General features: G+C 41.1%; 1 protein-coding gene and 1 long non-coding RNA gene across 3 annotated transcripts in view; both read right to left on the bottom strand.

The window, feature by feature from the left end:
- LOC145449874 (uncharacterized) overlaps positions 1–1,758 on the bottom strand; it is a 157,283-nt gene extending 155,525 nt beyond the window's left edge. The window contains exon 1 of the long non-coding RNA XR_013918372.1: positions 1,014–1,758. This is a non-coding gene — a long non-coding RNA (uncharacterized LOC145449874). The remainder of the gene's footprint in view (positions 1–1,013) is intronic.
- A 5,827-nt stretch (positions 1,759–7,585) lies between these two features.
- LOC145449861 (sedoheptulokinase-like) overlaps positions 7,586–25,060 on the bottom strand; it is a 105,296-nt gene continuing 87,821 nt past the window's right edge. The window contains exons 2-9 of one of the 2 annotated variants that reach the window (XM_080328305.1): positions 23,572–23,731; positions 20,704–20,866; positions 15,699–15,860; positions 12,744–12,936; positions 10,792–10,967; positions 9,812–10,075; positions 8,163–8,345; positions 7,586–8,028 (exon numbers count right to left, since the gene is read on the bottom strand). In XM_080328305.1, the coding sequence (XP_080184431.1) occupies positions 7,853–8,028; positions 8,163–8,345; positions 9,812–10,075; positions 10,792–10,967; positions 12,744–12,936; positions 15,699–15,860; positions 20,704–20,866; positions 23,572–23,652 (1,398 nt within the window). In that variant the 5' untranslated portion in view covers positions 23,653–23,731 and the 3' untranslated portion in view covers positions 7,586–7,852. Of the gene's footprint in view, positions 8,029–8,162; positions 8,346–9,811; positions 10,076–10,791; positions 10,968–12,743; positions 12,937–15,698; positions 15,861–20,703; positions 20,879–23,571; positions 23,732–25,060 lie in introns of those variants that run through there. The other variant, XM_080328306.1, reaches the window with a different exon arrangement.

Below are 25,060 nucleotides of genomic sequence, written 5' to 3'. Positions count from 1 at the left end.
ACGTGGACGTTGGGTTTGGTTTATAATTATAAAACCGTGAGTCCGGTTTCTCTCATGTCTGGGGATTGTTGGGTCGAAAGTAACACAGAAGTGCTACTATAGATATTTCGATTAGGCTATATATTTGTTTAACTAATATATTTTCCATGTAAGCTGCATATAACTGTTCCGCATTGACGTTTTCACTTCTGCGAATAACTACTTTTGGTATTGTATAAAACTCTAAACTTAATATGCACTTTCTCCCTTCTTGAAATTGCAGATGTCAATTTTACCGACTTTTTACTAGTGGTAACTATATTGAAACCACAGTTGAAGAGGACCGGTCCAAGTACTGAGCATTGGGGCACACCACAGGTGACCTGGTGAGGAGAGGACACGGTGTTTGAGATTGCAACCCTTTGTTGGTGTCCAGTGAGGTAGCGTTTCATGAGCTCAAGTTGTGGGCCTCGAAGTCGGTAACGCGCCAATTTCGAGATGGGAATTTTATGATCTGCGCAGTCAAACGCTTTTTTTAGATCGAGAAAAATGCTACATGCAGCATTACCTGGGGTATGGAAGTTTGATCTTGGGTTGACAGGGGCGCCTGACACTTGGCAATATACATGATTAGAAAATTTTCTGAGATTTAATCCGAGACACGATGAATTATGCGCTATAAACAATTTAAGGCGGAGTTTCCTTACAAATGAATAATTCGTTGAACCGATAGCAGACGATATAGATAATAAGATCTATAATTATTACTTTGCAAGTGGACGTTAAATAAGGTGTGAAAACTAGCAAGATCATATTATTTCCTCGTAAATGGTAATGGAATGTAGCCTATTCCCCATCTGGTCTTGCATCAAGTCATCGACTGCGTTTTATATATCACCATAACTAGAAAGCACGAATGTATGTATATTGTATATACTGTGTATAATCGCGAGGCTTGACGTGAAGTTCATGTCATGTCGCCAGATCCCGTGGTGGTCGGTGTACCCATACACACTAACACAGTGGTCGGGAACCTATGGCTCGCTAGCCATGTATGGCTCTTTTGGGTATAAGATATGGCTCTTTGCCAAATTTTTATTTTTTTACTGAATTGATCAATATTGCAGCAACTTGTTCGTAAATTTTCATCACTGCCAGAATAATTGTTCTCGTGGCAGAATAAACACGTGTTTCAAAGGTAAAGACAATGCCGTCTCGGTTTAGGGGCTCGGACCACTCTTTTCAAAATCCTCAAATTTAAGTTACTAGCTGTCGCGACCAATATCACTCGCGAATTCGATGTACCCGATTCGAAATCTTGGATTGCACGATACTAGGGTTACCATGCCTCCTTTTTTAAGAGGATTTGTCCTCTTTTTTGAATTTTTTGAAAGCGTCCTCGGAGGACGCCCAAATGTCCTATTTTTTGAGATTTTGTCCTCTTTTATGATTATTTTGATTAAATACAACGGTGCCAAACTCGACTGAAATACCGTAAATCAGCACTGAAGTAACGCTCCGACGGGAATTTTTTTTAGTCAACCACCGGAGAATATGGAGGGAAGGCTGTATTTGCGGGAGTCGAGCTGGAAAGTTGACCTTTTTTTAGTCAACCGACCACAATGGGAAAAATTTACCATTTTTTAAGGATTTTACTCCGGTTTCGCGAGTCTGAAAATTCTGAAAAAGTGTCCTTATTTCACATTTCCAAAATATGCTAACCCTACACCAATGGTCGGGAACCTATGGCTCGCGAGTCATATATGGCTCTTTTGGGTATATAAGATACGGCTCTTCGAAACAATTTAAATTTTGTACTTAATTTTATCGATATTGCAGCAACTTGTTAGTAAATTTTGTTAACAGCCATAATAATTATTCTCGAGGCAGCATAAACACGTATTCGAGAGGTCAAGACAGTGGCGTATCCAGGGTTAAGAGCTCGGACTCCTTTATAAAATCCTAAAATTTAAGTTGCTGTGGCGCCAGCGACCAATATCCCTCGCTAATTCGATGTAGCCTATACCCGGCATCGCGCGCTGCGTAATCTTGGATTGCACCATACGTTTGTTGATCAAAGAGAATAGCCGACATATGGGGACGCCTATACCAGGGGTGGGCAAACTACGGCCCGCGAGCCGCATGCGGCCCGCGAAGGTCTAAAGAAAGTTATTAAAAATATTGCAAGGATATTGAAGGAAATATTGATAAAATGCGTACTAAAAATCGAATTATTGCTGGGACTCCATTCAACTTTTTCTTAGTATATTTCACCATGATAATTCTAAGGCAGTGGTTCTCGAGCTGGTGCGCGCGCCCCACTTGGAGCGTGAAAGCATCTGAAGAGGGGTTCGAAACTAAGCTCAACTGAATGTTTTTTCGCGCTCCGCGCGATAACATCCAATTCATAATTATTGCTATGTATTTAGTCTGAATTTCATATTCAAAATTCTCTCATCCACAGTCGTAACCTTCCATGCCATCAAACTATCAGTTAGGTTTACTAGCATCCTGGGTGCATTTTGTGCTATGACGATAAGTGGGGCGCGAAATCTTTCACCATCATACGGGGGGCGTGTCTTAAAAAGTTTGAGAACCACTGTTCTAAGGTAAATATACTTCCTATGTTCTTTTTTATGTTTAAGTTCTGGCGTGACAGCTCGATCTAAAGGCCCACGCAGTTTGATGAAAGGTTTCAACTGTTAAACATCACAGAAATCCTAAACGAGATCGACATAGCTCGGATCACGAGTGTGATTTCAGATTGGCCACTCCAGCTTTAATTATTTTAGTAAGGGAAACTTGTGAAAATCTGTGAACTATATTGTTACCAAACAATTTCTTCACCAATATGTTTGTTAAGGTGTGTAATAACATATGTTAAAATGTTGAAGTTCAACTTTTGTGGGAAACTCCCCAAAAAAGCTGTTAAATTTGACGAATTAAAAAATAAATAAATAAATAAAATAAAAAAATCTTTATGGCCCATAAGTATCTTAGGACGTGTTTAATATTGGTTTTCCATGATTCTCAATTGATTGTTAACACTTATCATTCACTACAGGCTCTGCTTTGTGAAAAACGCCACACCCACTTTTATATTCATGCACAAAATCGCCTTTATTTCGCATAGCTATATGTTCACTGAAGAGGTAGCCTATTTCACATGCACAATATCAGACATTTCAACAGGCATCGCCTATGCCTTCTTCGGACTCAACATCATCGTAACTGCAATTATTGCATTATAGGGTTTTACATACTCCACAGGCTGAAATGCACGTGATCTCATTCTTCTTGCAGCTGTATATTCGGTTGTTGCAATCTTTATGACAAATATAGCTTCTGAACTGCAATAGCTCATCAGGCTCATATCTATGCACGCCTATGGTCCATCCGTAATCGCTGGGGTTCGGGGACAAGTTCTGTAAACGAATCAAATCCCGGGTCTGCAGGTACTCGCGGAGTGAACGTTATGAAGCTGCACCCTCTGTTAGAGGTAGTGTCTCCGGTTTTATCACTCCTGTCGCTGTCTTCCTCTAGAACATGTTGTATGTTTTGGTGAACTGCTGTAACCATCAAAGACCACAATGACATTCTGAAAGCAAACTTCAATGAGTCAATGTGAATGTTTTACTCGTAAACCTTAGGACATTTTCTTTGCGATGACAGGGCTTTTACCCAGGGTTGTAACCAACTCATAGGGCTCCGAGTCATAAGTCAATCTCAATTTCATAGTTTTGACTCGAGTCAAGTCGATTCATTTTCAATTCACCACCCAGTCAAGTCCGAGTCCAATTCAGCGAGCAGAGGGTTGAGTCCGAGTCATGGTATTATGGCTCGAGTCCGAGTCCAAGTCATTGTGTTGACACTGCTCAGTTTCCAGTTGAAGCCTATGTTAAATCACCTTTTTTATAACTCTGTTTGGTGATATCGAATGGTTCGCATTTCTAATACACAAGTTTTCCTAACTTTTCTGTTCGCATTTTCAAGTACAAGCACTATTAGACGAAATCCCATTAGTTTGGTTACATGGTGTGCAACTTTGCATTCATTCATAGGTTAAATACCGTTATAAATGATCAAACTGAAATACAAAAGAACAGTTGCATCGACTAGCCTAATCCCTATTGCCCCAACAACTCACAAGACGTGTGTGCTTATACATACATGCATTCACGTCGCACAATCACAACAACAAGAAGACTAGATCGCTCGTGCGTTTAGGGAAACTACTAAAGAGAGAGATAGTAGTAAGAGATAATCACACACACTATTCTTCGAAATTACCATAAAATGTTGAGTGGCGAGATAGCGCAGTGGTATAATCCGCGGCTGCAACACCAATGGATGCGGGTCCGACCGAGGTCGACTTCCGAATTCCGATATATAAGTGTTGCAGGTTTACCTAGGCTCCTGCTCGCCACCTCATCCGCGTCAGTGGGCCGTGCTATAAGTCGGCAGCTACGGAAGATAAGAAAAATATCGTTAAATGACCATAGTAGTCGACAAACACCATGAATAGCCTACCCCAAAACAAACAAAACCATAAAATGTTGGTCTTGGCCGTCTGAGTCTCGAGTCATATGACTTGGTTCGAGTCATGCGCAATGACTCGAGAAGTCGAGTCAATACACAGATCCGTCATTTTTAGAAAATGACTCGAGTCAAGTCGAGTCATAAAAAATCGTGACTCGAGTCATTAAAACCCTGCTTTCACCTTTGACATGACAACCATCACTGACTTTTCATCCAGGTTGATGATCTGCATGGCCATCCTAAATTCAGCTGCTCCCTCAGTATTTCGACTACGTCATCAACCGTATACTTGTGAATCCAGTTGAGAAATACATCGTTGACGAATGGCTTCATTTCTTCAAACCATTTTAGGACAAGTTCAATGGCCCCTGCATCTCGCTTAATCTGTGTCTTGGTAAGCTCTCTGTGAACTGGTACATGTCTGCTGACGTTCTCCTCCATTTGCCGGTTGACAACTGACAGATGACTGAGAGTGGGCACCCAACATCTGTGGCCAGAAAATCTGTTGCTCATTTTTCCTCTGCGGGTTCACCAACGTGGTTCCCGTGGGCGGCAGACGTTCTCAAACTGGGGGTATGGGGGGTCGTGGAAGCATCTGAAGGGAGGCGCGAAGCCGCCTGAGGGAAATGATTTTCTTGAACTCGGAATGAGTTTAATTTGTGCTGAAATCTCCAGTTTCAACAATGGAAATAATCCTAATTAGGCCTTTCGATTTGAAATGTCATAATTCCGCCGTACCATCCACACACTGATGCTAGATTTTGAGTGATACCGAACCTTGCACTAATCAGAAGATGTCCCTGAATGAAGTGTAACTGGTAAATGCGTGTTGCTGCCATTGGATTTTGATTTAGGTTGTGGTCAGGTCCGTTCGAGCTAAGATCTAGTGGGGTAATAGAAGGGGTTAGGCACCAAAATCGCTAAAATATCTATGTGCTACATGTTATCATTGCACATGGTTATGTTTAATAAATTATTCAACTGCAACTACATATTTGAGAAGTGTCTCAACGGCCATAAATACCTCCCGCGCCACAAAACAATGCATTGGGGTTGCAAACATTGGTTGCTCTTTTTAATACTTTTCGATATGACGATAAGAGGGGGCGAAATTTTCTATCAAGGGGCGTGCCGAAAAAAGTTTGAGAACCGCTAATGATGGCCTGCAGGTGTGAAGCATCTTGGTAACAATGCAGTACAGATTCCCATTGTGGTCTGCGAGTCACTTGGTTCTGATAAAGACATTGGGCATATCTACCATGTATTGGTACTCCACCTAGAGTGCAGGTGTTCTTCCTCTTTTTGCGAATCGATTGAACGTTTCTTCAAACCTTCGCTCAAATACTCGCAATACTGGGTCACAGTGTCTGGCTCCCATTTCCCCACCAGTCACCTTTTCCATTAAGGACTTCATGTCACCACGCTTATCCTCAGTTAAGGCAATTTCTATGGTATGTTGATAGATTGCTGCATCGACGAGGAGGTGAGGAGGGACTGCCTTGTCAAAACATCCTCCATCCATGATGTGGATAGCTGTTGTGCTTCCAGCATAGATCAACTGGATCACATCTAGTAGCCCAGATTATTCCATGTTGTCACCAATCGGTCTAAGATAAGATTTCAATAGGTGAAAACCACTCAACCTTGGAATGACTGGTAAATTTGTCTGCTTCGTTATATGACGTCACTATTTTCAATTGTGACGTAACAATTGATTGACATGTATGGCTCCTTGTGAGTTAAAATGGAAAATATAAGGCTGACATGGCTCTTCAGACGAAAAAGGTTCCCGACCACTGCCCCACACGATACATTCGTTGATTGATCAAAGAGAATAGCAGGCATGGCGATGCCCAATCGCCCATATGACGACGCAGTTTTCACATACACATTGTTTTCCTGATCTATAGCGCAAAATGTACTGTCGTGGACGTTACATTTACAATTACAAACTCGAAATACAAACAACGTCATAGCTACCCACGTTCTTGATAGGCAAGTAGCTCTGTACTGGTATCGGCGATAAAAAGTAGGCTGTAGCGCAAAGTTATATTTTACCGCCGAATACTTTGAGAATGGAGAAGTCGATCAGTATTTATATTTTCGCAATCGTTACAGTTACATTCGATCAATATCAGTTATAATAAATTCTAAGCTATTTACGATGAATTGCGTTATCAATGATGAGGCGTGGCCTGTCTGTGCCTAACCTCTCGTTCCGCGCTTTATTTTCGAACAATGAATATGCGAATTATGTGATTTCAGGGGGGAAATGTTCAAAATCTTCTAATTCATGAACATCGAGAGAAAATACCAATAGTAATTGAAGATTTTACAATTTCCCTTCACTCATCCTGACGACAGGTGAGACACTGCCTCACTTACCTCCCGTGACCCGACGTTACTGATGTATCACAGCTGAGAGTGGGTACTGGGTAGGCATATATACTGCTGCAGTGACCATGTTTGGCTCCACCTAAGCATGTGATCATGGGTTCTCGCATTTAAAAGGAGCATCACGACGAACCTATCGTGCTCGTAACTCAAGTTTCGAATGCTTAAATAAAGCAATCAGCATGATTAGTACGAATTTTAGAGAAAATGTTGCGCGCAAGACGAATCCCATGTAGTGAGTTTGAATTAGTCCTACAATGACGTCACGAAATTTCAATTGTGAAGTAACAGTTTATTGACATCTATGGCTCTTTGCTAGTTACAATGGAAAAAAGAGGGCCATTATGGGTCTTCGGACAAAAAAGGTTCCCGACCTCTGCTTAACATGATTGGCATTGTTCTGAGTCCTATGTAAAAAAGGCAACTTCGTGGTTTGCTATAGCATAGCCTCTATTAATTTTCATAATGTCAAGTGTCGCTTATAATTGCACCGTTCGAGTTTAACAAAGTTTGTTCAAGTGTCAGAGGCCTTGAGATGTAACTTGTCCGAAACGGTCTGTAGGCTACTTTTAAACTGTTTCGTACAACACTAGCATCATTTTGACGAACGCCCAAAGTAGGCAATGAATTCTCCACTACATGCAGAAAAATCCTTTCCAAACTCTCAAATCAATTTGACGTTATATTTCTCTATTTAATGGACAACTTCTGGCATTTTAAATATGATATACCGACAGTACACTTGCCACAGACCGGCGGCTGACAACCAAGGGGCTAGCTCTCTTTAAATTGCATTACCCAAAGCAGGAGAACGGCCCAATCATTAGTAAATTTGATTTTTTCACTGCCATTTTCTCTGGAATCATGTCTTGGCATCTCTGCCTGTCGGCATGTATCGTCGCACCAGTCCGTAAAGCCCCACCATGCAGTCACCGCCGGTCTAGCTACTGGAATAAGCCGCAAACAAGGCCGCACCAAGAGCCGCGTCCACCTCATTATCAAACGCACAATGCAATCCCGAGACAGTCTCCAAGGACGTTCGAAATAACTTGTTCTTCCGGAAAGGAGTTCCACATCCCCACACCTCCCGTACGTCGTCAAAGACACTGTCTTTTTCTGTAAGATACCGAATATATTGTGCATTGGTTGCATACCGAGGCATTGCAAAAGTATTAGAACTTGTATTAATATATTGATTACGTAAATATATCGAAATCCGAAGCTTATTGAAATGAAAAAGCGTTACATACCGCCCAGGAACATCCCAAAGACATTCCGTATAATCCCGGTCGCGATTTCCGACGCTATTCTCGGTATTTTGCAGTCGCCTACGCTGATATTTTCTGCGATTCCCTTCAAACAGGGCGCGTGTCTCTCTCCGAATATGGTCGGTGTTATTTTCATAGTCGCGCCAGGCTTGTCGTGGTGTGAGGCTGTAACAGAATGACCCTTTCAATGACCTTTGAAGTTTTCCGCTAATTCTGTGATTCTAATTCTAATCTAATTCGGAAAAAAATGGACAGCTATAATTCTAATTCTAATCAAATTTGGGAAAGCCGGAAATTTTCTAGTCATCCAAGTCTGCTATCGACACATGCCACTATATTTTCATGATTTGTCCGTATGGCACCTCCTGTTACTTTGTATGCAGTGTGCAAATGTGGATTCTTCACGTTCCAGACCAGTGGTAGATAAAATGCGCGATTTTGCTGCATATGGTTAGGAGGTCAAAACGGCCGACGGGGGCGATATGGGAGGGTGGGGTCGAAATTTTAGAGAGTCAAGTCAATTATATTTAAATAACTGTTTGATTTCTTGCTAACGTCAAAATATAAACGATGAATGTTTATAGAAAATTGGTTCGCTGGTTGACTTATCCCAGCTCGTGAGAGGTAAAAAGATCAAATCCGGCTGTTGGCTTTGCATTATACTGGCGGTTTTCAAAGAATATGCCCTGACCCACAAATGGATCGTGCGTGAGCGGTGTAATATTAGCCGAACGTGTTGCAGAATTATAAGCTAATGTATAGAACCAACCAAGCCTGTGCCTACAGAAGGAGTTTGTGTACCATCTAACAATAGTACATCGAGCTCAAGCGCTCTCTCCGCCCCGAATATTCGAAATTTCATGCGTCATATTTTGGGGTACGATTGTTGATATACAATGTTCTTTCCAATTCTCTACTAGTTGCTGATGATTACCCCTGACGAGTGTCAGCCGAGCCTATTCGGGTTTATTTCAATATGAATAATGCATATACTACGGTCAAAGCGAACAATTACACACAAGTGAAATAAGTTATAAAGTATGTAATGTGCTCAGATACAGCGCGTCAGCGCAAAATCGGTGTCATAAAAGCCTACAAGTCGGTCAACTCGGAAGCAATATAAAATATCGGCCTTGTGTAAATGACCATTATCCACTGCAGTCGAAAAACACCATGATTACCAAAACAACAGCGCTAGCGGCACATCGATTGGCTGCAACCGCAATCAGATAGAATTGCAGTTGTCTCGAAATACACTTGTTCCAGTACAATGGCCCACAGAGATTATATTGAAACAGTTTGTTATTGTTGTTATTTGTGGTATTCATGGGCAATAATGGTGTTTGTCGACTGCTATGGTCAATTGGTCATTTTTATTCCGTAGCTGCCGACTTGTAGGTAGTTATGAGACTTCGCTTACACGGATGAGATGGCGAGGGGGAGCCTAGAAAAACCTTCAACACTTAGGTAGGAATTCTGGGGTCGAACTCGGTCGGACTCGAACCGGCAACCCATTGTTGTTGCAGCTGTGAATTACACCACTACGCTATCTCGCCACGTGGAAACATCGGAAGCGAAAATGTCGCACGAAAGCGCAACGCAGCAAATTACAAAATCCAATAGCAACGCACCAGCGTCATCTTGAATCCGACGATACACATCCTCCTTAGTCACGCTCGCCGCGAACAGCCTCGTCCATTCATACACTTCGGTAACAAAACGATCGAAGACAGCGCCACCGTTTAGCGATGCGGACGTCCACAAGCAGTCGCGTCCAAAATAGGGAACGCATATCCGAGACTCTGTCCCATCCAACTTCTTTTCCTTGTAGAACGCGCGGCCGGTTTCGAGGGGCGATATCACGGACAATTGCGCGGAAGTGCCAAGATTGAAAACTGCAACGGCGGCGAAAGCGCGCGTATTTTAATATGCAAATACGGACCCTGCCACTACACTTGGAGAACTGGCTATTTCTGGTTCGCTATACTCCAGATTTGTGCAAACTACTGGACTTTCAAAACACGCAACTAGAACTACTCCCTTCAGCAACTCGCAACTATAAGTACAAATGTACAATTATAACTACTCACTTCAAAAAACTCGCAACTGGAACTAGATCGAACGGCCTTTAAAAATCCGCAACAAACTAACTGAAACACAGCTAACTTATAGCCGATAATACGAATTTCGGAATTGCAAATAAGCTAAGAAATATTGAAGTTAGAATCGGCATTTCAAAAGGACGGGGTTTCCAGTTCGAAATGGGAGGTATTCGAACCCCGAAAATCCACTCCAAGCTACTGTTAGCAGTGATGACACCGAACCTACAATGGCCGCAAGAACGTCACACAATAGAGCACGGGTATCACGATTCACGAATATTGCAACAAATAGTACAGTGCAAAAGTCATTTTGCGTTAGTCTCGCATCTTCTACTTGAAGTAGTTTCAACATGTCTTGAAAAGGGCTACTTCTACTTGTACTTAGGCAGGACGTTACGGCGCTAATTATGTTTCTACTTGAGTATCAACGATGAACATCTTTGATTACCTCTGATTACGTTGCTGATGAAAAAAAAAGTAAAATCAGCACAATTTTATTAGCTTCATACCGGCTGTATGTCGATTTGGATTGCACGACAGCACAGAGCACTGCATGTCACCAAGTCCCACTAATATCCGGGAGCCCGCTTTGATTCCACACCAGTCGAACTTTAAGGGGCCGATTACGACGCCAGGCCGTTTAATTTCAGGCAGGAGGCGAACCGGGAAGCCCGACCTTTCGAGACTGTATAATGCAGAAACATTGGTTCAGAGTGTGAATATATATTGTGATGAATGATGGGTCGTTATATAGCAGAGGTGACTCAATCAATCAATGGACTGAATAAATTTTCATCATACATTGTGTGTGTTTTGATCAGATGACAATGTAATCTGATGATTTACAGAGGGATATTCTATGAATGCTATGTAAGGATATAGAACTTGATAGGCAAGAATCACCTTATCTGCAGAGACGGACTGATAAGCAACTAACGCTGGTTGAGTCAATGAATGACTCAAGTGTTTTTATGACGCAAAAGACGCTGCTTGGCGCATCACTGCACAATACAGGATTCACGATCAAGCTCATTCACAACGATTCGACGACTGAATCAGATATAGTGTGGGAAACTTGTAGATCCGAAAAATCCCCTGAAAAATCCCAACTACGATTCTGTGTATCCGCGTGTGGTGCTGTAAGGACTGATACAAATCCGTGTAATCTGATGACGACAGCGGTAAACACCCGTTTCACCCGCGAACAAAAGCAGGAAACTGCCATTCATTTCAATACGCGTAAGTTTTGCTTTACCAGCGTTGATTACGTGAATACGTTTCCAACGTAATTTCTGAACTTATTAGTTGTAAGTCAATTGCAAAATGCGGTACAACAATGAAAGTATCCGTTGAGGTGGATGTTAGAGTAAAGGATCGCTACTGATTCGTGTCGTTCGACATCCTCCTATCTGTTCATGACATCGCATTGTGTCTTATCGCATTGTACATTGTGTGTGACTTGTTCAGATAAAAATAATAACCCAACAATGTTATGTTATGTTGTTGCATTATGCGGAAGCCATGTTTCCATACTCTATTTTAATTCCAGTAACATATCAGGCTTTGCTTTGCGAACGGAATTTTACCATTCTCGTGCTTATGACAATAAATTCTGATTTGATATGAACTTAACTATATTTCATATCTTTCTCATCAGGTATGTAATGCAATTTCCATGTTTGGCGAATCAAGTAGTTTAAATTGTAATCTTACTTGAAAAGAGCTGAAAATTCTCGACCTGGTTGAAAGCAAGCTCATTCACACATGAAACAAAATTAGGACGACACGTCGCAATATCGCCACCCAGCGGTTTCTTCATTGCGAATTTTCGGTTGTCAACTATTCGGTCTTACATAAGCGCAAGCATCCACAAACGACACCTGCATCTGACAGAACTACCTATACACCAGACTTGTACAAATAGATAAGTCTACTTGTCTAATAATTAGAGTTAATTGGAGCTAAATATCGGTGACCTAATTCTAATTCAATTTTTAAAATTTTTTTTTTGCTCCAACCTAATTTCAATCTAATTTGTGAGATGCTTTCATGCTCCAGTTTTAATTCAAATCCAATTTCTGGTTTTCCTGTATATGCTCCAGGAAAACTGTATAGTGCGAAACGAGCCAAGCTTGCTGTACAGACATTTGCTATTCTTATGCTAATAAGAATGATACTAACGGAAATTGGTTCAATTTCCAAGTTTTCGCGAATGTAGTAGTTCTAATTATACTCTACTTTCAGAAAAAATGTGTAGCTATAATTCTGATTTTAATCTAATTTAGAAATAACTGTGTAGCTATATTTCCAATTATACTTAAATTTGAAAAAACTTTGTACCCACAGTTTTAATTCGAAATAATTTGGAAAAGCTGAAAATTCTCTAGTTGTCCAAGTCACCCAGCTGATATTCCTATGCTGTACGATAAAATCAGATAGATTGCAATAAACACATATTCACATTCTCACATTCCATTCTTCCCTGCAAAAATCGTAATAACCCCACGACATCGCGTTTTGTGTCGATATGCAAGGCGTATCGCTTTGGCATAGATTGACAGTGATGTAGTCCATGATCGTCCCGGCGCAATTATAGTCATCCAGGATGTTGCTTTTGTGTCGTTGCATCCAAAACAGAGACGCGCACCCGAAACCTGAAGGAAATATCTCTGTTGTGAATGTGTCAGCTATAACAGAGAATCTCAACTTCTCATATACAGCGGGCCAGACAGGCCTACATCGGGGCACAAACCATTCGGGTTTGACATTGTGAAGACCACTGTTGTCATCACGTCACAATGGATCCGTGAGGTCACGGCATTGTTGTGAACATTTCCCCCAAAACGACAACTTGTGAAATGCGCCTTCCAATTTTTTATCCAGGTTACGTCATTGTCACCCAATCTAGCGGTGCTGAGCTGGGAATGTGAAAACGAATAGGAAATTATGTGTTCAAACACAATTTATCGGCACAATGATTCCAGTACTCGAATGTGAATCGAGTGGTAATTTTATTGCTTCGAGTCGAGAATGGTGATTGACCGTATTTACGAGTACTGTAATTATACGCTCAGTTATACGTCGAGACCCCTGACCATTCTGACGCTAATGTTCAATGAGTCGTATTATCATCAGTGTTGCGCGCGGCCAATTAGCTATAGATAACTAACCCACGGCTAGATGCGCAACACGTGATTCACGGCCTAGTGATGCTATAGTCGGCAATTTGCTAGGAAGCGACAACGCAATTGCTAATCCCATAGATGACTATCCGAGCGCTCAAATTAAATAAAGTTGATCTTATTTGAAAGCTACAGTCGCACTAATTCTGATAATATACATTAAATTTTCGTCGAAGGCAATGGAAACCCCTCGAAATATCCCTCAAAGTCTGAAAATTGGCATTGTTCTGAACAATCGCAACCACGCCAAGGTTAGTTATCTGCCAATTAGCGAGATTTGTCTGTAACGCGACGCGATCTCCCGCTGAGATGATTGCGAGATTATGTCACTCATTGCCGCGCGCTAGGCAATCGTCGCTGGCCCGCGTCTTCAAGTCTTGTTCCGCTGGCTTGAATAATCGCATCTGCATTGGCCTGGTGCGCACGATATCATCGCTGACCCAACTATCGGATCTCGGGCCTGCAGTATGCTTTCGCTCCTATCTCTCTATGGCTTGGAGACAATGCTGTTAAATGTATGCTGCTTAGCGATTGTGATTAATGAGTGACATCGCGCAACTGAATGACATCGAATGTCCGCAAGCATGTGCGACTGCGTAGTGCGTACATTACATGCGTAATTGATTTCCAGCTATCCTTAAACATAACCATAACAAGATGTATGTCAAGGCTTGAGTTATAAAAGATGAGAAAGGTTTGAACCACCTGAAATCGATGCCATTATAGACCAGATTCCATACCAACTCGGACATTTTGACTTGCGCAAATCGTCGCCGAGGCAACGTAATACACGTGGATAAGCGGCAAGCGCGCGTATATAATAGTTCTCGAGAGATCAGGGACTCGCTAATTGACAGCTCTTCGGGACTCGTTGGCAAGCTTATCACACGCGAAAGTTCGTCAACACTAGGAGATTGTATAATCGTAATTCATGCATGCACTTAACCCAAATGAATTGATGCTATATTAGTAAATTCGAAAAAAATCGAAACCCGCCTTTTATTTCAAGCCCCCACCCTATTTTTCGTCTGGCTACGCGCCTGGTATCGCAGCATACGGAACATGCAGTACAAAGCTACGCACGTTTTCGTATAAATGACATATACGTGAAGTCCTGATCGGCCCACAGCATTGTCACATTGAGCAATGAAATTGGTGTGTTAATAAAATACCAAATACTTTATTGTGATGTATAACCATATTCCTCATGGTCGCATGAAATGTATAAATTTGAAATTTCCAGATCATTCATACTGATGTCCCGTCTTGTTGAGTGATAATCGAATACCCGGCTCGACGCCTAATGCTCGGTTCAGAATCAAGTCTGTCAAGTACTCGATTTTGCCCAACCCTAACTATGTGTTGAAACTGACAATATAAGGTAATCTGACACTGTATATGTTTTGGGGTCTTGATCCTCAGCCCATTTCGTTTATAGCCAACCCCGACCAAGTCCTTCTCGAGCTGAACCGAATGGAATAGACCAGTGGTTCCAGCCTTTTTTGGATGTGGTAGTCGCATTTTAAACTTCAGAGCACGCATGGAGCCGCATGAAAACACTCGAGTATGCTACTTAGCTAGCTAGTTAGCCTACCTCTCGATCTCACCATCCAGCTAATTCAAAAGCATGCACTGCACGTAGACTTCATCAGATACTGTATCGGTTATTTTAGCATTGATAGACGCAGATTGGCGAGTGTTGTACCTTCAAATAAACCGAAAATGCATATTGTGTCGTAATGTGATAGCTCTTCAGTCATTCCAGCACTTAATGCACAACTTTGCGGGGGATTATACGCTGAGTAATGTTGGAATAATCGCAATTTATACTTGACTATGAGCCGCTGCACAAATCGTATCAGGTGCGGACTTATGGATAATTCTAGTTGTGTATTTTAACTAATTAGAGGAACATGCCGCTCATCTGATTCTAATCTAATTTGTGAAATGATTTTATGCATCTAATTTCTGGTTTTCCAGTTAGTAAAGTATAGTGCGACACGAGCCAAGGTTGGTGCACATACATTGTCCATTGTCATGCTTATAAGAATGAGCAGCGATTTGAAATGAACTGAACTTAATTTCTTTCATGTTTCTTTTTAATTAGGAATTTAATTCAATGTCCAAGCTATTGCGAATTCAATAGTTCTAATTCTGATCTAATTTGGAAAGCACAAAGTTGCTATCGTTGTCCTTCTCTGGTCGGTTGTGCCGAAATGCCATAAATCGCAAACCTGTCGAAGCGGGAGTACAGTTTTCTGGATCCGGCAGAGACTTTATGAATTCCTCGCCACATCTCTGATCTCTCCAGGTGATGAGGTTAGAATGTGGATAGAATTCCGTGTTTCCTGATTCCGAATTCCACAACACGCATCCATGCATTTGGCCGCATATCGCTGAAATGAAAAACAGATATGGCGATGTTTTACTCGTAGAAAGAAAAATCCAGGCCAACGTATGCATATTTCCACGTCATTCCTGAGGAAATGGGAGTTGAGATGGAGGTCGCGTTGAGGACATACAACAGTGAAGAAATGCGTGCCAGAAATTCTTCGAAGGGTGAACAAGTGTTGAAGCGCGGTGGCGAGTCAATCAATCAATCAGTTTTCTTAATATTTTCATCATTTCAAAACATCACAAGACTGCGATACAATGAAAAGATAGGAAGGTGTCGGAACAACTTGGAGTAGCCTTTAAGATCAGACACCCACCTTAGCCTAGGCGAATAGACAGGGTTGTTTGTTAAAAAGGGTTAACAGTCTGGGTGTGAGCCCTTGTGAGTGACCTTGATACCCTCTCCCTCCCTTACACACTATCGATGTGAACCCTTGTGAGTGACCTCGATATCACAGAGATAGCTAGAGCTGAATACGGAGTGCCCGTGAAAATCTTTTAGCTGCAGTCAAGAGATATATTTTTCAAGAAGAATGGTAGCTCCCAATACTGTTGTAATTTGAGACCACATCATGTTTAGAGAGCAGTACCCGAGGTTCTCAAACATTTTTAACAGCGTACCCTTGAGCATAGCTGCATCTACGACGAACCCCCGATAAAATTGATATTGTATAACGCAGTGTTCCCCGGGGCCTAGGCCCAGGTACCCCGAACGTTTTTTTACATAGCGGCCATTGGACAATAATCCAGGCCCCGAACGTAGTCCACTACCTCCTAACATCGATAGAAAGTTGTTTTATTTATTGCTCACACAAACGAAGTTGGCGCTTTTGGCCTTTTTAGGTTAATATAATTCATAAGAAACACGCTACACGTCATTTCAAAGTCACAACTCTTTAGAAAGCCCATGACACACACTATCGACGAATAAGAGTATCCAAGTCAATTTCCCTTAGAATGACATTGAGGTGAATTACTTTCTTAAAAGTGCATCATACTCGATGTACAGGCGTTTCTAAATGCGTGTAGAATAAACTCTCGCTGATCAAGAATTCTGTTCGTTAGGATTGATAGGTTGGAAAACTCAATATCACATGCCAAAGAATATCTATATGGAGAGCGTTGGTGACGATTTCAGATCGAAAGCGCGTTGTACAAGAGCGAACGCCGTGACCGCATATTCACATTCTTTTTATTGCACAAATATATAGATATTATTCCACTTCCACTGGTTGGAATTGAGCCAAATTTGGTGAGAATTAATTCTATAGACCACCTACCAATTTCATGGGGTGAACAGAAAATAAATTTATTCATTTTTATACCATAAAAAAGAAACTTCCTTCTCCTGTAGCAACGCGGCAACTGGTTGCAATTGAACCAAATTTGGTGTGCAGGCTTAAATTAGGTAACCTAACAATTTTATCAAGTAGCCAATAGAATTTGAGAAAACAAGTCATTTTTGAACACCCCTACTGTTGGGTCAACAATCGGCGAGGCAAATTTATTCGGCATTGTTTCACTACGCTGCGATAGTCGGACTGTTGTTGGCTCAACACTCGGCGAGGCAAATTTATACCTCGTTTTGCATTGTTTCATTGCGCTGTCTGGCGCTCTAATGCTCTGACATTATTAATATTTGAATTTTCGGAATGAGTGCGACAATTGCATTCCTTTAAGACACCATATCAACTCCGAGTTGTGTATGATGAATTCCACTATCACTGGCGAGGCCTCGCATCTCATTTCACATCAATATAATCATTGAAGGTTTTCATGAGTTTCTTTTTACTTATCTTGAAGTCAGCTGAGGCCCTGCCGCACTTGCCCCGACTGACCGCACGCCATTGGCCGGATGCGACTTTACTATGCCTGACCATCCTCATAAACTAGTATATAAGCAAATCACTGAAGATTACAATAGTGCTAATCAAGTAGACTTCGTAATAACTTATCGGCAGATGACACAGGTTCAGGTAGAAGTAATCCGAGAAATTCAGTCGGCTACATGTACATATAGTAACTCTCATCACAAGCTTCTTATTATTGGTGCGCCCCTCCAATCATCAAGCATCGATAGATCGGAAAAACTGATATCAAACATGCATGAATGAGTTTACAGTAGAGTGCATAACTATCATAAATTTGCTAGTTTTGCTATGTGTTCCGATTATTGTTACATCAGATCTTTTTGGGTTAAACAGTATTGGCAAAGATGCGAAATTTCCGTCTAAAAGCATCTATCATTCTACTTATGAATTCTGTATTCCGTGTGGTATTGGTTTCTCAAGCATATATCTCTTCGTGTTGTTATTCCGTCCGTCAACACTTATCGTGATCATATGTCAGTCGATATTAGTATTAGTATTAGTGAGAGAATAATTCAAAACTATACTTCTAATCATTGACTCAGTTGACAGGTTTACAGCCTTTCTGGTGGCTGATTTTAGGTCGTATGAGTCATCTCATTCGCAATCCCGTTAGTCCTGCCGTTGATTTTATCAATGCATTTCGATGTTCTCGCGAGCGCCTATTCCGTTCTTAACTATTGAGATAATGTCTGATTGCTTGGTATTGGTCGCTCGCATTAGGTTCCTCCGACCCGCTTGCGGTTTGAATTTCTTGTTCTGGAGATTTAGGTACGTCTTTCCGCATGTCGCCATTTCCATTAGTATTTTGTCGTCCCATAGCTTCTTTCTGGTTTACTTTCCTCGCAGCCATCTGGGTTTTCCTAGTTTTGCATTGTCTGTACAGGTGCCCGGGCTCATTACAGAATCCACACGTCTTTATCTGTCCGTGGTATTTCACATATATTCTCGCGGTGCAGATAGTAATGTAGCTCTTGATTGGATTTCGTTCCACGTCTTTTCTGTCCAGTAGTAATTTTATCACTCCATTTTTGATTCCCAACAAGTCTTTCTGATGCGTCATTGCGGTCATTCCAATTATTTTACCGTGGTGTTCTTGAAAATATTCCCTTATGCACTCTTCGCGCATTCGGCCTGGTACCCAATTCAGGTAGACAGGAATCGTACCGCTGACGCACTCCGGTTGGTTTTCACTCATTTCCAGGGTTGTAACCAAGTCACAAGGCTCCGAGTCACAAGTCAATCTCACTTTTATCTTTTTGACTCGAGTCAAGTCGAGTCATTTTCAATTCCCACCGAGTCAAGTCCGAGTCCAAGTCAGCGAACAGAGGATCGAGTCCGAGTCATGGTAATATGACTCGAGTCCGAGTCCAAGTCATTGTGTTGACTGCTCAGTTTCCAGTTAAAGTCTTCCTAAACCCATTTTTTTAACTCTGTTTGGTGATATTGAATGGTTCGCATTTATAATATATCTATTCGCCTCACTATAAGCAGTTTCTGATCGCATTTTCAAGCACCAGTACACCAACAAACGAAATCCCAACAGTGTGTTGGCTTCGAAATTACAATGAAATGTCGGTATTCGCCCTCTGAATCTCGAGTCAATGACTTGCTTCGAGTCATGCGCAATGACTCGAGCCCAAGTCGAGTCAATACACAGATTGACTCGAGTCGAGTCGAGTCATTTCCGTATTTTGAGAAAATGACTCGAGTCGAGTCGAGTCATCCGGAAATCGTGACTCGAGTCATTACAACCCTGCTCATTTCCATTGCTAAGTAGCTGCATATAACCTAGTATTCTTTTATACTTTTTTGTGAAATAGAACGTTATATATGAGAAGTTAGTATTAACCTCGCGACTCATGTCTTATATTTAGCTTGTTGGTCGCATGTGAACATGAGCATTGCTAGTGTATGTAGCTCTCCCAGCAGGGTGCCAATGTCAAGCACCACTGCACCTAATCTCAATTCCTGACCTATATCATGACGAAGAAATAGTTTGCGAAGCACATGCTATGAGAGATCGCTTCAGTCGCAGGGTCGTAAAATGGCCCATTCGCTTCATCTCACTTTATTCGTTCCATATTTGTTAATTTATCGCAGCATGATTTGAACCTGGTAAATCTTCAAGTTTCTGACCACTTTTTACTACGAATTGGCTGTTCTGTGCTATTGAAGAAAGCTCTTTGGATCTCCGCGTGTGAATAGGATTGCGAGAGAACTCGGGGGCCATTCGTCAGTCGGCTGGTGCGTACCCGTTAATCAGGAACGGTAGCATGGACATGGACGACAATCGAGCACTGTACCAGCGTGTCTTGCAAGAAGTCATTGCATCGACCGCTACCGCTCAACTTAACGTATCCTTCATGCTAACACCAAGAATACTTAAATGCCGTATAAAGCTCGGGCATGCCAGCAAAACCAAACACGTATGTTACTTATATTTCAGCAAGATTATTTGGATTTCTCGAACCGTTCAAGCACTCCATTATCTGTTAGTGAAACGGTGAATGAGACAGACTTCGTGTAGTAATCATGGTACAAGCTTTCCCGACATACCTATTTCAACAAACCAAAATTAAATTGTCATCAAACGTCTATTCAATGAACACAACTCTACCAGACAGAATATAGCAGCGAAAATTCCCAAACCACTCAGCGATTCCGCATTGTCACAGCATTGTATAGTTGTATAGTTTTAAGCACCTAGCTCGCAGATTCTTACAATGGGAGCTTGGGCACACTCAGGCGAGAAAAGCAATGATATAAGCCTACTTGACCTGGAAGGGCTCAGACAAAGCAAGGGAGTGCGTGTTATATTGAGAGGTTGCTCAGATAACTCCATCAACTGCTGAATAATAATCTGTAAAAAATCTTTGTGATATTTATCCAGTTTCATTGAAAGATACGCAATACGCATGCATACAAGCATGCATTGTCACAGAACCAGTATCAGTAAGGGGCATCATTTACTTACAAATAGCTTCAATTTTCTGCATTACTTCATCGCCGACATGAGAAGCCATTGATTTTATGCACGTTTCAAGGGAGGAACGTATGATGGCGGGATCTTGCTCTGAATACATTGCATCGGGAGACAGGACATCAGCTTCATGCTTGCTTGAGGCAGAATGCAAGACCTATCAGAAAAACTAGAGGAACAAGGATAGTCTTGCAGCGATAAATCAATATCCCTAAATAAAAATGGGCCACTTCATTCTTTTAATAGAAATAGAAAAAAATTGAAGCAAATTAAAACAAATCAAGTAAATCATAATCGTTTTCTTAAAATTTTTATAGAATCAATACTCCACAAGATTGCAATATCATGAAAAGATGAGTCGGTGCAAGTATTACTTGGCTATGGCCACTCGTCCTGTTGAAAAAAAACATCGCACGTGATAATGTTCATGTTGCATTATACAATCTCCATGTAATTAAAGTAGCTCATGTCCATTTTGGATCCATTTTTTAAACTTGGAGAAAAGCAAGTTTTCGCAAAATTTGCATTTTTCTTGGCCATATCTTGCTGATGATTATGTTTATCACATTGATTCAAAGTTAACCATAGCCAGGGCATGGCCGAAAGAACATGAGAACTTAACATAAAGTTAATTTTCTACTTTTATTCCACAGCGATGATATGCAACAACTAGTGACATGCAAAGGTAGTCAAGGAGTCAGTGTTGCTACTCAAGTTCAAAGCGAAGTAACAATGTAAGTGTGCACTCACTTACAAGTAAAAGTAGCAATTCAACAGCAACAATTGGTTATTACAAATGCTATTCTCCTAACTAATGAGTAGGGCGATTTTTTTTACCTAAAAAACGGAAAGATTTTGACCAAAAAAATGGAAGATTTTGACCTAAAAAATCTTAATTTTGACCTCTCGTATGCAAATTAGGTGTTTTCGCACATAATGTAGGAATTGTACTATCGTACTTATCTTCATTTCTGGTTGGAACTGTTTGGCCGTATGAAGTATTTCAGTAGTTGCATCACATGTTATGGCAGAAATAAGTAAAATTTGTTGTAGTATAATGAAGGATACTTTCCCACATTCATGGGTAGAAAGTGTACGTCCTTACTAAGTAGCTTGCCTTGAATGGAGTAAGAACGTTCAATAACAGCAGTTGTTACCAGACAACACTGAAGTTGTGCGTACACTGCTGGAGTGCTGGTGACACACCGTGTTGCTTCATTCTGACAATGTTGTCTACATCACAATTTTTCATCATGCGCTTCTTGATATAAGAACCACGCAATTCCCAAGCAGTCTTGCTTCAGTTGGGATATTGTGGTACGTTCACCCTAACACCATGCCAACCCATTTGTTTCATTTGACCGTTTATGATTCACAATGAGCAGACAATGGGCCATTTACAACGGTGGGCCTATAAAGTAGGCTACAAGCTGTAAAATATCAAATGATAAGTTCACGATACAAACGAAATGCAGAGGTCAAACACATTTCGACTTTGTAAATAATTTTGACCTAACACTACAATTTTGAAAAATTTTGACATGTCAAAAAAAATCGCCCTACTAATGTGGTATGCATGCTTTTAGCTGCTATACAGTTCACTGGTAATGAAGCGGTTCGGTGATTTGATATCGCAATTAGGGCTGGAATATGGGCATAATGATTTGAGAGTTCGAACCTGAATCAAGTAGAGTGTCTAATGTCTTGAGCATCGAAATTATACATCCATACGAGAGTTACTACATCAACAAGAATTGGGTCGTTTTGATGGCATCTTCTTATCACTGGAAGTCTAAAAATTCGATTGGTCGTATCATCATTTCATTCATGGATTTTGGTGATGCGACTTGACTCGAGTCATTTTTTCAAATGCGTAAAATGACTTGAGTCAACTCAAGTCAATTTCTGTATTCATTCGAATTGTACTCGGCTCGTTATGCATGAGTCGAACGAAATCATATGACTCGAGACAAGGACAGCCATAGAGACAGACATTTCATTGTAACTTGGAAGAATATAAAGTCGTCATGTTATTGGTATTTCATCTATCAGTCTTGATATTTGGAAAACAGGGCCAGAAACTGTTAAGACTGAGAAAAATTACTATATTATGAATGCGGACCATTCTATACCTATCACTCGAGCAGAGCCGGATTGAACTGAAACCTGAACAGTGAATATAATGACTTGGACTCGAGTCAAAACACTATGACTCAGACTCGACCCTCTACTAGCGGGCTTGGACTTGACTCGGTGGTGATTTGAAAATGACTCGACTTGACTCAAGTCAAAACTATAAAAGTGAGATTGGCTTGTGACCCGGAACCTTGTGACTTGGTTACAACTCTGGCAAGCAGTAATTAGTATTCGATTGACCTTGAGTTGAAGCGAATTGTAAATAATTTTTATTATAATTTTTATCAAGTTAACGTAGTTTGATTCAGTTCTTAGTATTGATTTTGTATATAAATAGAAGACATCACAAGATTGCAATACAATGAAAAGGCAGCAAGGACTCGAAACGACTTAGAATGGGTAATAAATGGAACACTCCCATACCTAGGAGTTAGGACAATGTAAGATATGAGGCATGCGCCGTGCAGAGAACTATAAATTGAAAGAAAGTGACAAGATTCGGTCAGGCAAAAATGATTCGTCAATTATTTTCTTCTCGTTTACATGAAAGGTACACATCCTAACTTTTCAAGTCGGTCGAGTTGTTATGACGATGGTACCTGATACCTCTAAATTCGATTCCAAGCTTATCATGGCACCGCGGAAAGTCATCGAATCACAGGCAATTAGTTGCAGAAAACACACCAAGACCCCAGTTCAGCATTGCTAAGTACACGTTTCTCCTACCTCGTGTCTATTTGGGGTAACTTGTGAAATCAATGTCACTTTTACTGACGTAGTTCCAATGTCAATCCCAACCACAATCATGTTTATCTCCTTCCACGCCACTTTCCACGTTCTTCCAGTGCTGCAGTCGAGATGCGTAATAAAACACTAGATTCACAAACTAAATAACATCAACAAAAATACAGTGTAGAAATTCACACCAAATATATGGATAAAATGCTTAACTAAGGATGGAAGCTATAATTCTGGCGAAAAATTGCATCCTCACTAAATCAGGCACACATAGAACTGTACCTACTGGAGCCACTGACAGGGTAGTCTTTGTATAAAGTGGCCAGTCATTTACCGGTACATCGAACCTCATGCAATTTCGCTCAATTATATTTGGGTAAGATGTCGTGTTTCGCGTTGGATTGGTTACAAAATTTTACTTCTGGGACTTGATACCCGATGTCAGGCTGTGGTAAAACAATGGTTGAGGTTGGCTGCTGACCTTCATTTCGGCCGTTTTCACACAGATTGCCACGCTCGGATACCGAAATCAGAATAACTGTCAGTCACGGCCCAGTAAAAATTGCAACATGGAATTCTGAATATGACACCGGTACCATATACACACGGGTCGCGATTGCATATGCATAAAAGGCGTCAACAATGCTGGATCTAGGATTAAGAAGTGTCTGCTAATGCTGATATAAATGCATGGTAAGGAATGTGAAATAATACCTCCTTGTGTTGTGTGAACAAGTGTCGATAATTGTTAATTACCATCAGCTCAATCACATAACGGTACTACCTTATCATAGTACGTAGCTACGCTGTAAATTGCTATGGTATTACGTAAACCACATCAAAATAGAAAAAAAATAACTAGAACAGTGGTTCTCAATTGTTTTATTAAACTTTTCACCAAACACTCCGCTAAGAGTTAAAATATACTAAATCCGCCAGAGCAGCAGCGGATGATACCCTGCTCCCTCAAGAGCAGTGCTGATGTTTACGAGGAACGAAATAGATTGCAGAGTAATTCATTCTGCGGCATATATTTGCACGCATGGATGCGTTGCAGCGCGTATTGAAATCTTCTGGAGCTGTCAAAAACTGCCTTTCGAACTGATAATTGATTTTAATAATTTCGGGGGATAATTTATCAAATGGTTGGACAACCATCTTGGCGCTATATTGATATTATCTCTTTGAATATAACTTCGAGCCTGAACTTTCACCACTTTGCAGTCGCATGTGTCGCTGTTCCCGCAGCACTCGGAGGGCTGAAAACCGTTCGATTTACGTTCTTCTTACGTCCGTGCTGTTCTGTTGGTCAGTGAGGTGAACGGGGTTGAGTTGAAGGGTTTTCGCCGATTTTCGGTGCTTAGAATCGAAGTTTATGCGTCTTGAAACTACAGTACGAGTACAGTAAAGCAGAACCATTCCATGAGTTTTTTAGTCACTTCTGTGGGCTCTTTTTCTATCTAGATATGTGTTGAAA

Source organism: Botryllus schlosseri, chromosome 11 (genome assembly GCF_051294905.1).
Source record: "Botryllus schlosseri isolate E-star chromosome 11, Bs_hap1, whole genome shotgun sequence".
In the NCBI taxonomy this organism is placed as follows: Eukaryota; Metazoa; Chordata; class Ascidiacea; order Stolidobranchia; family Styelidae; genus Botryllus; species Botryllus schlosseri.
The sequence above is the reverse complement of the archived record's forward strand: the minus strand, read 5'-3'. Positions and strand labels throughout refer to the sequence as shown.